Raw genomic sequence first — 14121 nt, forward strand, 5'->3', positions numbered from 1 at the left:
ATTCACAAAAGATTTTCTATCGAAGACTACAGAATAAACTCTATCCTCCTTAAGACAGTCAAAGGTATCAGAATTCCACCGCATCCCATTACTATCCAGTGACACTGGATGGCTCTATGGTAAAAAGTGTGTGACTTGTGTGCATGTGCCTGTGTCTATGTTTTCACTGTTGGCTCTGCTATGAATCTCTTTTCTCCCACCTCTGTCCTTAAAAACTCCACTCTACCCACTGTCAGGGTCCAGCTCAAGTCCTTCCCCTCCTATGTAGTCTTCTTCACTGAACCACATTTTCCATTGGATTTAACTGTTCTGCTTGATCTCCTGTGTCATGCTATCTTTCATCAGAGTTGTTATCAAGTCTACCTCCCTCAACAAAGCCAAGGTGAAACTGGCTTAATCAACTGTGGAAGGCAGACACAACAATGAACAGAGCAGTAATTAAAACACATGGAAAATATTTGATTCCCTTTAACATATACAACAGATGTTTGGAATTAATCTGTGCAACCAGTACAGTACAGTTTCTAGCTTTAATTTAGCAGCAGAAAATAAGCTGTAAATGTCGAAATAGAGAAAAATCTCCATTTCTGTTCTCTGTTTCCCCAATCCTAAAACGATTTATATATATATATATGTGTGTGTGTGTATATGTATGTATGTATACACACATATGTACATATGTGCGTGTGTATGTATGTATGTGTGTGTGTGTGTGTGTTTCACACAAAATAGTTGAAGGTCTAGAGTCGACTGTTACCTTCTATCCCAAGAATTCATTCCCAAGTCATCAAGCAACAACCTGCAGAAATAAAAGGGACCTCGGGGCTCCACTGGTGAGGGCTGCTCCTGGTTGGTGACTCTCATAGCCAAATCAGACTTACTCCTCTGAACATACTCATCTTCTTGTGCATTCTGGCGCAAAATGACCTCAATGATTTCTTTCTCTTGGTCACCATTCATTCCACATGGGGGTGGGGAAGGCTCATTTAGATTTAGCTGCAATGGCAAAAGGCATTCAGGACTTGTGTGGCCAATGTTTTCAAGTAATTTATCGAGGACGTCATCTGCTTCCTCAATTTGAGAAAAATCTCTCTGAGGTCCAAATGTTTGATGATGCCAGCTTGAAATCAGAAATGAAGGATTTCTGCTGTTGGGTGCTAAGCAGCCTTCCAAAGGTCCATATAAAACCGTTCCATCCCAAGAGTACTTCCCTGAGATATCCCTCACAATTACTCTCACATCAGAGAGGGCAGCCACAGGTGATACACCTGCCAGTCCTTCTGTGGGTGTCTGAAGGTAGGAGATGAGAGTGCTGTCATTAAATACAAACAGCTGTAGGTTTGGGCTCCTGAACACCTCGGAGGAGAGCTCAGAGGCTTCCGCATGCACGTTGTCATGGTTCTCGCTGACCAGGCTGTGCAGCACAGCAGGTCCCCCACGGAGGGGGAAGTGTCCCAGGTGATTCACCAGGTGGGCCATTACCATTCGGGCAGTTAGAGGGATCAGCTCCAAACTTCGTCTCTTCCTCTCTGTGAACAGCCATAAAAAAACATGAGACAGTGGAGAATGAAGATCAAGACTGAAAACCACCAAATTTCAACCTGTACTTAGAACGTTCAATTTTCTTTTTCATCCCTTTTCTTTTTTGACACTAATTCTATGTGAATTTAAAAGCACAATTTAAATAGATTGTTAAAAGAATCAACTTATATGAAGATTTCACTCTGAAAGGGACATATAAAAATTTGTAGAAATAGCAATAGACAAGAGAAAGGTCCCTGTCCTTAAGAAGGTGGCAGTCTGGGAGCTCTGAGAGGCTGGAGAAAACGGCAGAGCTGGACAGGGGGGCCAGGCGGGGTGGGGCTGGAAGCTGGGGACTGTTGGAGCTGGGCCAGAGAGGTCATCCCACTCCCCTCAGGGGGTAAAGGTAGGCATCACTAAGGAAATGAATCCAGCCTGTGACTGCTTAAATATATTTTAAGCAATTTGCTTTAAGATCACTGTAACAATTTATCTTGTTGTTTTAAATATTTAACAGAATCTGATATATTAATAATTCATGGAAATACTTAGAAGGCTTTAACTAAATTTGTAGTTGATGATTAAATGTCCAAGAGCAACTGATTTACAAAATTTTTAAGACTTCAAATATACAGAAGGATTTTGAAAATGGCATCCAAAAGCAAGCTTTGTAAATGAGTGAGGTAAAAGGGAGAAGCAGATAAACTAAATCCACAAATATGGATTGAAATGATTACTTAAGAAGCTTGAGAGCAGTTATGAAGTTTTTAATCTACCACGTTTATTTTAAAAATTGTGCATTAATCTAAGAACAAATTAAAATGAAACCTTTTAACAAAAAAAATCACTAGATATTTAAAGAAACTAAGATTTATAATTTGGGCTTAAAGGTTTAGGAAATACTTTTCTAAATTCACAACATGAAACCTTAAATATTAATTAAAATATTAATTAAATAGTAATTAAATGAATTTATTAATTAAATTTATAAAATCAATTTGATCTAAATTCACAACATAAAAATTAACTTTTTCATGCTAAAGACCCTCCCCAGGCATTAAAAACCCAATTGACTTATTTATAAAACATCAATTGTATGATGTATAAATCCTAGAAACAGATCTTAGAATCTAAGAAATTCTGTGTGATGACTGTGAAAAAGATTGTTCTGACTTTTCTTGAAGTTTTTAAAATTTTTATTTTCGATAAACAAAAAATCACCTGTGTTCAATAATGCAAAATAAAAATTTCATATATAAAAAACCTCATTTTTTAAGAAGCAAAGGAGGTTATTTACATCTGTCTCTAAAATTAAACTCTTCTTCCTACCCTTCGCAGAACTACATATGATTTCGATACAGGTGAGAAATTTAAAACACTTCAACCAATTCCTGTGAAATCAGTTATGAATGCCTTTGCTTTTGTGTCCATATTAATTTTTAAAAAGTTACAGATGCGTTTTATTCATGCCTAGCATTCGATCTGAATATATACTCCATCAGAAATGTCAATGCCTCAAACAACACAGGTACAGCCAGCTGGGAGCTCAGGAGTCATAAGGTTAAGACACTACATGGTGATGACATGGTCATGAAACTAACCACAGAGGTCCAATTTGATAAAGCCCAACCTACTTACATAGGTTGTGCTTTTACTTTGAGATAAATATAAATTGGTATTTTAATTAACATGTTTGAATTATACAATGTGAAATTAACCTGGAGTCACACTATTAATGCCATAAACCATGGCACACCCAATAAAAGCCCAAAATATCTTTGGTAATAAAAAGTAAGGAAAGGGAGTATTTTTAAACTGAGAATTGCTCTTCCCTGGCAGATTTCAGCTGAATCAACTGCTTGGGGGGGGGGGGGGTTAGTGGGGGGGGGGGAGAATGGAGGTGGAGGGTGGCAGGGGGGTTCCCTGGAAAATAAGAAGAAAATCTAGACTCCATTAATGAAAAAAAAAAAAAAAAACTCATGATTTCCACAAACTACGAAAAAATATATTACAAATATTTATTTTTCTAAATTTAGAGATGAAATATAAAAGTAGTAATATTAGATTGTTCTTTAATTGTTATTTTTTAAAGCTCCTGCCCTCCCTTCTTTTTAAGCATTTGGGTATTAATAATGAGAAATCTGAGCATACGTGTGTGCCATTAATGGCTTTTCCTTGAGCTAGGCCTGTAGCTACCTCAGCTGCAGGTAGTTAAATGTGTTTCTTTTTTGTAACTCTATCTGAAAGTAGTAATTATATCAAAAATTAGGTAATGATCTATAAAGAATCACTTGGAAAAAAATAGATAAAATATGATACTGCTTATCGAAAACATTATCTGAGTAGAAATAGTTTTGTTATGAATGATAAATTATGACATAAATGAAAACAAAAAACCTCCAAATATGAGCACATTTTGTTTATCCTAAAATACCTAAGTTATTATCTGTATCTTTTCTCTTTACTCTTATCAGGATGTAGTCACTCAGCAAGAGTGTCTGTATGTCTCAATATGCTTCTAAGCTTCTTTGCAGTTCTATTTAGTTAAAATGTTCACAAATAATAAAAGCCCTGTGTCGCAGAAGTTTAAACAATTATTTTTAGTACCACAGAACTATGTTAGGATGTGTTTGCATAAGGTCCTGAAATTTTCTTGAGAATGAATATTCAAGTCAATGAGCATTGTACACTAAAAGAAAAATAGTACAAAAATTTAAACGTGCATTTTTAGGTTTCTCCTTTTTCACTAATCTATTAATCTTCTGCTATTTTCAAGGGATGAATCATAATAAGTGGTGAACCTATTCTGGGGATAGCCAGAATGTGGGATGAATGTAAATTAATGACTTTAATTTAGTCAAAAAAGGAAAAAGTAAGTTAATTTTCTTATGAGACATGGACTATAAGGTAGAAAACAAAAAAGAAAACAAAGAGTCATTTTATTTAAAAAAAAAATAATGGTTCGAATTTACAATTGTGGGAAAAGAGTCAAGAAAATATTGCAGTTTCAAAAAAACAGTGAACTCCAGAAAAAAGACAACTCAATGGTTAAGCAAACGGAGGGCAAAATGAGGACAACATGAAAATGTGTCACGTACCGTCCATCAGCAACACAACTCGAAATGAACTTCTATGTATTCTTATGAGGTTTCAGGAACTTGGTCACTAAATCTCAAATTCAAGTTCTACCTCCATTACTTCTGGCTTATACACCCTTGAGAAAACTCCCTTCACTGAAGTTTGCTATCTACAAAATGCAGCTAGATAGGACTGTCTGATTCCAGAGCCCTTGTTGCTGACTGGTACACTGACTCCTGTCCTCTTCATCCTCACCTCACCGGCCCCCTTCATCTCAGCCGGAACCATACTCCAGACTCTGAAATCTCGCATAGACCTCATGCCCTCACCTAGCTAATGCCTGCTGTATCCTTCTATCAAAACCTCCATGAAAAGGGTTAGTCTTAGGGTTCTGAATGGTCATCCCCCAGGTCATCTGGTTATGCTCTCTGGTACAGACAAATCACTCTGCCCAAAGTACTCAGCAAAACCTACCACCAAACATTTAGTTGGTAAATAAAATAGCTCCTGTTCTGCTCTTACCCTCCCTGATCTTTCTGTAACTCCTACCACTGCTGATCTTCCTTGGCTCCATATCTTCCCTCTTCCTTTGATTTCCTAGAAATGACTCTTTGTTGGTTCTTTTCCCATCTGTTTTCCTGGTGACATTCTCTTGTTTCTTTTTCTTTAAGGATGTTTTTACCCATAGGGTTCCGTTCTTGGGCCTCCACACCCACTTTTTTTTAAAAAAAACTTTTAATTTTGAGACAACTGAAGATTCACATGTACTTGTAATAAAATACAGCGATCCCAAATATCCTTCGCCCTAATGGTTAACATCTCACATAGCTATAGTACCATATCAGAATCAGGAAAGTGACACTGAAATAATTCATCAATATTTAGAGTTTATGACCTTTACATGTACTCATTTGTGTGTGTGGGTGGTTCTATGCAATTCTATCAGATGAATGTATAGATAATTCACCCACATTTTGACTCACATTCCAGAAATAAATTCCTATCATTTTGGGGAAAAGAGTGGTGGTTGAGAAGGACAGGCAGCAGTTCCTAAGTCCTGAGGATACCCATGCACTCATTAAAATAGCCCCTCTGCTGTGAGCAGAGCAATCCTCAAACTGTAGCATGTAAATTCCCATCTCATTCTTCATGATGCTCTTAGTTAGAACACTCTACCGGCTCCTTTCAAAGTCTGTCCACTCTTCTAAGTCTGGCTTAAGCTCTTTTTCATGGGAAGCCTCTATGGTGCTACTGGTCTACAAATGAGTCCTTCTGCATTAATCCTGTCTCTCTCATTAGATGTAAGGATCCTTGGGGATAGAAAATGAACTGTTTTTGTGAGTCCCAGGAGTCTGAGACATAGAGGACTCTGGAAATCAGGATCTCAAAAGCTAGATTAAAAAATAATAATAACATAGCAAGCATGGGTAAAAGGCTATAATCTTTCCTTTTCCTGCCCATAAGAATTAATATTCTGAAGAATCTCACCCTCTTCAACAGTAAGCAGGTTGCCCAGTTCTGCTGATGAATGATATTGGACTGGCTCAGAATTCTTCACATTTGCCAGTGGCAGGAAGGGGTCATAATCTGAGGATGACAGGTCAGCTAGGGTCAGTGTGTAGTTACTCTGTTGGGTATATGTGCTTGAGCCACAAACACAGCAGTGTAGAACCTGTGAAAAACAGAAGGGAATGTATACAACAGATGTCACTAACTTCCAGTCCCCTGACAATTTGTCAAACTACAACAGCACTTAGGAGGTAGAACTCCCACATGGTAGTACTTGAAAACATTAAATCCTTCCATTCTAAAACACATTCTTGCTATTAGCAAATTTACTTTACTCCTATCACATCAATGACAATAAATATATTCTCAAGGTAAAAAGAAAGCAAAAGTGTCTATATTTGGCCATTCTGTGTGGTTGCACACACCTAAGTCTTGCTCCAGTCCACCACGCACCAACACAAGTAGAAGAAACTAAGTCGGGAGGTGAAGATTAGCTGTGAGATAAACCACAAAGTAAATAACCACCACCCATGGTGGAGTGCAGAATGAAAGCAACAGCAGAGACTGTTAGCATACTTCATAAACGTTCATGAACTTGAATCGGTACAACTCATGACCCCAAGAATTGGAAGAGCTAATTTAACACAATTTTTAAAAGTATGATTAATGAAGTAAATTTAATACAAATTTTTAAAGTATTACTATTTTCACAAGATCGGTTTCCTAAAAGCTTACTGGTTGTTTACCGATTGCTACTGATTTGATTTTCTATAAGCCATACAAATACAAATCATCTTGTGTATGCCAAAATATACACATGAGCTAATAACTGTACTAAATTTTACTTTCTGATCATAAATTCAAGATAATAAATTTAAAAAACTGATTTATATAAAAATCAAGGTAATACTTTAGAAATTAAGGAGACTTCTTTGGGCTAAATTCACTTTTACATGACTAGCTTGGATCTTTCCACATGGCAGGAGGCCTTGTGGTCAGGCTTGATGTCTCCCCGTTTAGTTCCTTTTATTTGTGTTGCCTCTTGGGAACTGGAGGAGGATTTAGGGGTATGTAACCTTTGTTTATGAGTAAAACGTACCAAGAACTGTAGTCAACAGAGGACAGCCACCTAAATACATCCTCTTCCTAAGCAAAAGCAGTATACGAAAATTATGGTAGCTTTCTTATTAATATAAAAGTTGAGCTTCTGTCATTTAGAGAATTAAGTTCTATTAGTCAAATGCAATACAAATAACAAATGCAGATTAAAACTATAATGCAATACCACTACATACCTACCAGACAGGAAAGTGTTAGTAAGAATGTGGAGCAGCTGCAACTCTCTGACACTGTTGGTGACAGTGTAAATTAGTACAACCATTCTAGAAAATGATTTAGTGTTCACTACTAAAGCAGAACATATGTACTCTAGCAACTCCACTCCTAGGGATATATGCTGCAGTTTTGGTGCATACATATTGCACCAAAAAACATACTAGAATAGAATGTTCAAAGAGCTTTTTTTTTTTTTTTTTATGGTCCCAAACTCTAAAACTACCCAAATTTCTATCGAATTAGATAAATTATAGTTTATTCTCAGTATGTAATATGAAACAGCAATAAGAGTAAAAAATCTACAATTATTCACAACAGTATAATGAATCCCTCGAAAATAATGCTGAGTGAAGGATGTCAGACACAAAAGGACATACTGTATGCTTCCATGTACATAAAGTTCAAAAATAGGTGAAACTAATCTAAGCTATACAAGGTTATCCTTGTATATGTATGGGAATAGGGACTAAGAGGATGCACAGTGGGGGCTTCTGGGATGCTAGAAACATTCTGTTTCTAGAACTGAGATCTGGGTCACAGGTGTGCTCATTTTGTGAAAATTCATCAAGCTCTCACGGCAAATGCAATTTTCTGGATGCATTTATATTTCAATAGAAAGTTTCCTTTAGACTAAAATACAAAAAAAGTTATTCAACACATTTGTGAATCATGTTAACTATAAGGTGACTTTTACATTGCTAAAGCAATTTTAAGCGAAATCTCTTAAGAAAAGAAATGTTAGAAAAGAGATGACTTTAAATGACCGTGGCTACCTGTAAGGTTGGTCAAGGAAAACCTCATATAGGTTTATAAACCACAAGGATGACAGAAGTATCTAATTAATCCTAACAAAGTTGTTAAAATCTCTGACCATTGAAAAAACCCTTTAAAAATACACAATACTTTGTAGTAGAATTTCAACCATGGTTAAGTATCTTTTTAAAAAATTTAATACATTTAAAAATAATACAACAAAGAAATCAGTTAATGACTTAGAATCTTTTTTTAACTATTATTAAATGTTTGTTACTAAAAAAATTAACAACAGAATTGTCCCTACATAATAGCAATTATTCAATGGATACACGAATGCTAAACAAATAAACAAACCAATAAATAAATAAGGCCCTTACAGGAAGGACTCTAAGTCCTAGGTAGAAGGATAGCATGAAGGGTCCCGAGCAAACACCACACTTAGTCATCGGTAGGGGATGAAGTTCAAATATTTTAAGTACAATAAAAATTATGAGGCTAATTATTTTGATGTGATAGATTTCATTAATTTATTTCTTAAGATCTTTTAAAGCAAAGAGATTACTAGGACCATTATACTTTTTTCCCCCCTTTTAAAAAGCGGATTTTGTCAAACTAAGGCTATGGATATTCCTACAATATAAACAGTTCTTTTTAAAATTAAGTAGATATAAATCATGTTCCATGAAAATTGGGGGATTCTGATCAAACTACAGATGTTTAAAGATGACAGTCATGTAAAAATGTGTGCGTCTTTCACCTGGTAATCATTGGTTCTCTACAATTATTCTGTTTTCACCCCATAAATCCTTTTCAAAAGAACAAAGATAAATAATTAATGTATAAACATATTTTGGTAATTGTCTGATGCTTAAAACCACACTCTACACCCCTGAGGCCCAGGTGGAGACTCACCCTGTAGATATAATCCAGCAAGGGGGCTCTGGATGGGTGCTGCTCCTCCAGGGCTGCCGTGGACACTGGATGGAGAAGGGTGTTCACTGGCAATGCCATGCACCAGTCCAAGAGGCAGAGTAGCAAGGACACGATAAACTAGAAGAGGAAACAGGCCCAGTACCTTATACTGCAGTCTTTTAAACCTCACTACAGGTAATAATAAACAGAACTGTCCCTGTAACTATTTAATGAACACACAAGTGCAAAAGAAATGAATGAATGAATGAATGAATGAATGAATAAGGGTTTCACAAGAAGGCCAATAGAGAAAGATGTCATAAAAAATATCCCTATACATAATATTCTTTATCATTCTGTCTTACATTTTAAAAAAACAAACTCTAGGGAAAACAGCCAATGTGCCACCTACCTTCTTATCTGTTTCCGCTGAGGAGTACTCTGCACTTGGTAAGAGAAAAGCAATTGTGGCCACAAGTATCTGCATAAAAGACAAATCCCCAATCGAATAGATGAAAATAATAGTTTTAGAAGCCATATGATAAGAATCCCAAGATGGCCCTTCAACTAAACCCAGCCTGCTGCCAACTCACTAGAGGAAGGTAATAAAAAGCAAAGAGCCAGTTTAGAGACATGTGTCATTTTGAAAATCAGGGGAATGCAATTGGGGACATGCCTGGTTTCCATTCTACTGGTGGTGAAATTAGGAGCCCCAGAGAAAGGAATATTTCTCTCTGTAGTCATATAATTTCCATCTTCAGTCTCTATACTTTTTATGATGAAAGCAAATTACCCCGGATCTAGACCTGTTGTCCTGGTGTAACAGCACCCCTTTCATTCTTAAAGGTATTTCCGTTCAGATGATAAATTATATGATGGCCCTAAAACCCAACTTTACATTTTATGGCATCTTATATTCCCATGTCCAAGGCTCTATTCCACTTTAGGTCAAAAATCACAAGTGATTTTTGATCTATATCTGAGAGAACGAAGTGATCTCACTGGTGAAATCTGTCTAGGGGTGACAGATAATAAATTAATATCACTCTTTCCCTGTAACAGCACATGGAGACAAACCAATATCCTTGAAGAGTTACCACTGGCTATGTAAAAAGCAGGGCACATTTTTAAAAGTACAGCTATGAAAACTGGCAGGAATAGATGTGCTTTGCCACGAGGCACCTAGACGGGTGAGAGTACCTGCTCCTGTACAAGCAAACATTCCCAAATGTAACCAACCTCCAGGATATTATCACTGAGATGATTCTTCCTGTTCCTTCTGTTCCTCTCCTCTACCAATTACCTTCACAGAGGGTATTATAGCAGTAATCTCATTACAGCTGGGTAATCATGCTATGGCAGAAAGCATGGGCTTCAGTCTGGGAGAGACTCCTGTTTTATACAACAGACCCCTCCCTACACACACACAGAGGGCATCATAACCAGCTGCCTACTCCTTGTTGGCACCATCCAAATTACTCTGGATGAATGAAGCCCAATCTACAAAAGGTCTCTTTGTTGCAGTCGTGCCTTTCAAACTCCCCAAGTGTAAGACTCTGCCCTAGAACACTGGTGGTTTCTTTACACAGTGCCTGAAATCACAGCTAAGAAGAATCAGTGCAATTCAATCTTAAAATGAATGATTCATATGGCAATTTAATAGTTTGTTCTCCAATAATTATGAGTATCTATAATTAATTAAATATCAAATATAATAAAAAGGAAATGCTTATAGTTTAGCATTACAGGAAAGAGACTTACTTCTGCAATTTTCAGAGGCAGAGAGGTATCAAACATCTGAAGCTTTTCCCAGTAGGAAACCAGCAACTGAAGAACATCACAAGCTGCCTGAGCCACGATTTTGTTAGGAAACTATGAAAAGAAACAAAAGCCCAAACTAAAGAACCTAACTTAACATGTACATTACTCCTAAGGAAGAACAAAATAGTTATTTCTTTCCAGCTCCATTTAGAGATACCATTCCTTGTTTCGCATTAAATTTGTGAAAAATGTGTCCTATTACCAGATCACCATTCTATAAATGCCTCTTGTCTAGACCAGCTGTATTAATTTACATAACATTCTATAGAGACAAGCAGCTATCATTTAATCATTTGGAAATTAAAACCATAATTTCAAATGTCTTATTAAGATCACATAAATCATGTTTTGACTATTAGAGAAAATTAAAATGCAGTGCATAATTGACTGTCCCCTGTGTCTGAACTTTTTACAAGATGTTTACTCATTTTAGCACTGAAAAATCCTCATTAACAGCTCTGTAAGTTAGATGCTATCTTCATTTCACCCATGGAGACACAGGGATTGATCAAATGACTTTCTATGCTAGGAAATTAAACTTAAGCAACATGTGTAACATAAGAGTGTGAAAAACTTGGGACAACAAGACCATGATTCACAAATTATGCTATGTTCAACTACTTTGGGTATGTTTTCTGAGTCTGCGTGTGTCCCAGGTCCTCTGATTGTTTTCATTTCTTGTGAGATGATATGTCGAAGGGGCAGCACCTGCAAGAACTGATCATTGAGTGTGTATGAAAAGGAGGAGGGAGCGTATCTTGTGCTTCTCTCCCTGGCCAGAACCTGCGGTTACACTGCTATCCATACCTCATGATTTGGGGCAGAAAAATTTGCAACTGATTCTATGTCCCTGTCTAAGAAAACTTCTGGTTATGTATCTTAGTTATTTCCACACCAGCAGCTCCAAGTCACATGAAACAGACATCAGTTGACTTGGGTACCACACAACACAGAAAAGCTAATATTTAGCATCTCGGTGACTAATGCAGAAGGAAGAAGGTAAGGGAAAAGTGACTAATTTTAATTCTACAGAACAGTTACTGACTACCCCTTTCGACAGATGCAAACCCAGAGATACAGCCTCTGCACCCAGAGGGCTCTTCACAGCCTCCTCCTGCCATCCAGGCCTCAGATGACCTTTATCCCTCTAACACTCTGGCTTGTTTCTGCCTTAGGGAATTTATATCTGCTCCTTCTTTGCCTGGGGCACTTATTCTCCAGATTTCTATGTGGCTGATGCAGCTACAGCTTTTAGATCATGGCACTAAATGTCATTTCCTCCTCAAGGCCTCCATACCCATCCAAAGAAGGGTCGACCCACCCCCTCCACCTCTTCGGTCTCATCCTGTTCCTGTTATAGTTCCTTTGTGGCATTAACGGTTGTCAGAGCTGATCTTTTGTGTTCGTCTGCTTGCTATTTTGTGTTTATTTTCCTGCATCTTGTTCATCATTATATTCCTAATGCCTAGAACAGCTCCCTGAGGGGAAATGCATGGTGTATTTGAGGTAACGATGGAACATGGAGGGAATGGAAGAAGATGAGTGGGCACTGTGTGTGCTTCTGCCGCATCGTGGTGGTCAAGTCACAGGGTAGAAACTGAAAACAGACAAGAAGGCAATGATGAAATGAGAGCTATGGCAGACAAGACAAAAGGGCTAGGGGTATAAGAGGGATGAGGCCTGAGACAGAGGGGGACAAAGAAGGCATTGTGGAGGGAGGGGGAAAGTGAGCTGAGCCTAGAAAAACGCAGTAGGAGAGTGTTTCCTTTGAGGCAGTGGGCAGCAGGGCACAGGCACTGAGGGCCACAAGTGCAGTAGTATTACTGACACACAGAGTGCTATGGGGAATGGTGGGGATGAAATAAATCATTCACTCAACTCACTCACTCACTCACTCACTCACTCACCCAGTACATATTCATTGAGTAGTGACAGTGTGCCAGCCCTGAATTAAAAGCATAAGGTACAAGATAAACAGAGTAGATACAGTTTCTACTCTAAAGAATCTGACAGCCTCATGGGGCAGGCAGGGAACCACTTCTGGATATCTCCAAAGACCATGCCCAATATGCTAGTCTGTGGTCATACGGTTAGGCCTGTGTGTAGACTGATCTCTCCGGCAGCAGCATGGAGGGCAGATCTGTTGTCCCTAGAACCAGGACTTCTGTCCATGAGTTTTCCTCTGTTATTCAAAATAGTTAAAGGGAGACTGCTTTGGCTGATCCTAGCCCTCCAATTTCTTAGCAATTCAAGCTGGAGCAAGTTCCTTTGTTTCCTTAGTCACCTTTTCTTTTATTTCTAAAATAGAAGGAGCAGCAGCACACATAGAGCTGAGGGACTTCAACAGGACAGACCACACTCTGCTGGGACACCCTGACAGAGTAAGAGCTCAATATATGGCAGGTACATTTTTTTTTCTGGTGACTTAAGTTTTTCCTCACAAGTAAAGAAAAATTACAGATATATTTGAAACTTTGTAGAAATACTTAGAAAAAATATAAGCCCTCGTATCCTTCCCATTATCAATTTCCATCTTTCTTCTGTACTACATAGAACCATACATGGTAGAAGGCTAGGTATATAGATATAGATATATATGTACACCTCCTTTGTTACAAGGTACCATCAAATTATTTACAACTTTTCTAGGAAAGGGTTGGGGTAGGGGAACCATATTACATTTCTACATTTAAGAAAAATTAAAATTTGAAAAATATCTTAAAATCGAAAAAAATAAGATTAAAAAATGAACTGGAATCTACATAGATTTATAACTGATATCCAACTTTTTTCATTTGAATGTGTAAATATTTTTCTATGGCTTTGAGAGTCAGGGGGACTGTCTTGCATACCACAATCGTGCAAAAGCCCAGACATGGGACCAGAGAGTGTCAGTGTTTGACCCTGGCAAGCTCCTTCATTCCCAATAAGCTCATTTTCCTCATCTGTGAAACAGAGGTAGCAATAACCCTTCACCTCATATGGTAGTTCTAAGGATTAAATACAATGACAAAAGTCAGGGGTCAGCATGCTGCTCAGGCCAGAGGGAGCACTCCTAAGTGATATCTTGGTTTGATCAATTTCCCATTCCTCTCCACAGGGATCCTCAGCAAGCATTTTCCCAGTTCTCATGATATAACTGGCAACCCCAAGTGTGAAGGAGAGAAGGGGGCCAGAGGGCACAGAAGG

At 37.8% G+C, this 14121-nt stretch overlaps 1 protein-coding gene across 5 annotated transcripts in view; it reads right to left on the reverse strand.

The window, feature by feature from the left end:
* Positions 1–14121, reverse strand: part of RALGAPA2 (Ral GTPase activating protein catalytic subunit alpha 2) — a 284872-nt gene that overhangs the window by 101614 nt on the left and 169137 nt on the right. For all 5 annotated transcript variants that reach the window (XM_036229723.1, XM_036229721.1, XM_036229724.1 and 2 more), the window contains 5 exons: positions 10873–10983; positions 9524–9592; positions 9112–9249; positions 6088–6271; positions 758–1529 (listed from right to left, as the gene is read on the reverse strand). In XM_036229723.1, the coding sequence (XP_036085616.1) occupies positions 758–1529; positions 6088–6271; positions 9112–9249; positions 9524–9592; positions 10873–10983 (1274 nt within the window). The remainder of the gene's footprint in view (positions 1–757; positions 1530–6087; positions 6272–9111; positions 9250–9523; positions 9593–10872; positions 10984–14121) is intronic.

Source organism: Rousettus aegyptiacus, unplaced genomic scaffold, assembly GCF_014176215.1.
Source record: "Rousettus aegyptiacus isolate mRouAeg1 unplaced genomic scaffold, mRouAeg1.p scaffold_m13_p_12, whole genome shotgun sequence".
NCBI classification, from domain to species: domain Eukaryota; kingdom Metazoa; phylum Chordata; class Mammalia; order Chiroptera; family Pteropodidae; genus Rousettus; species Rousettus aegyptiacus.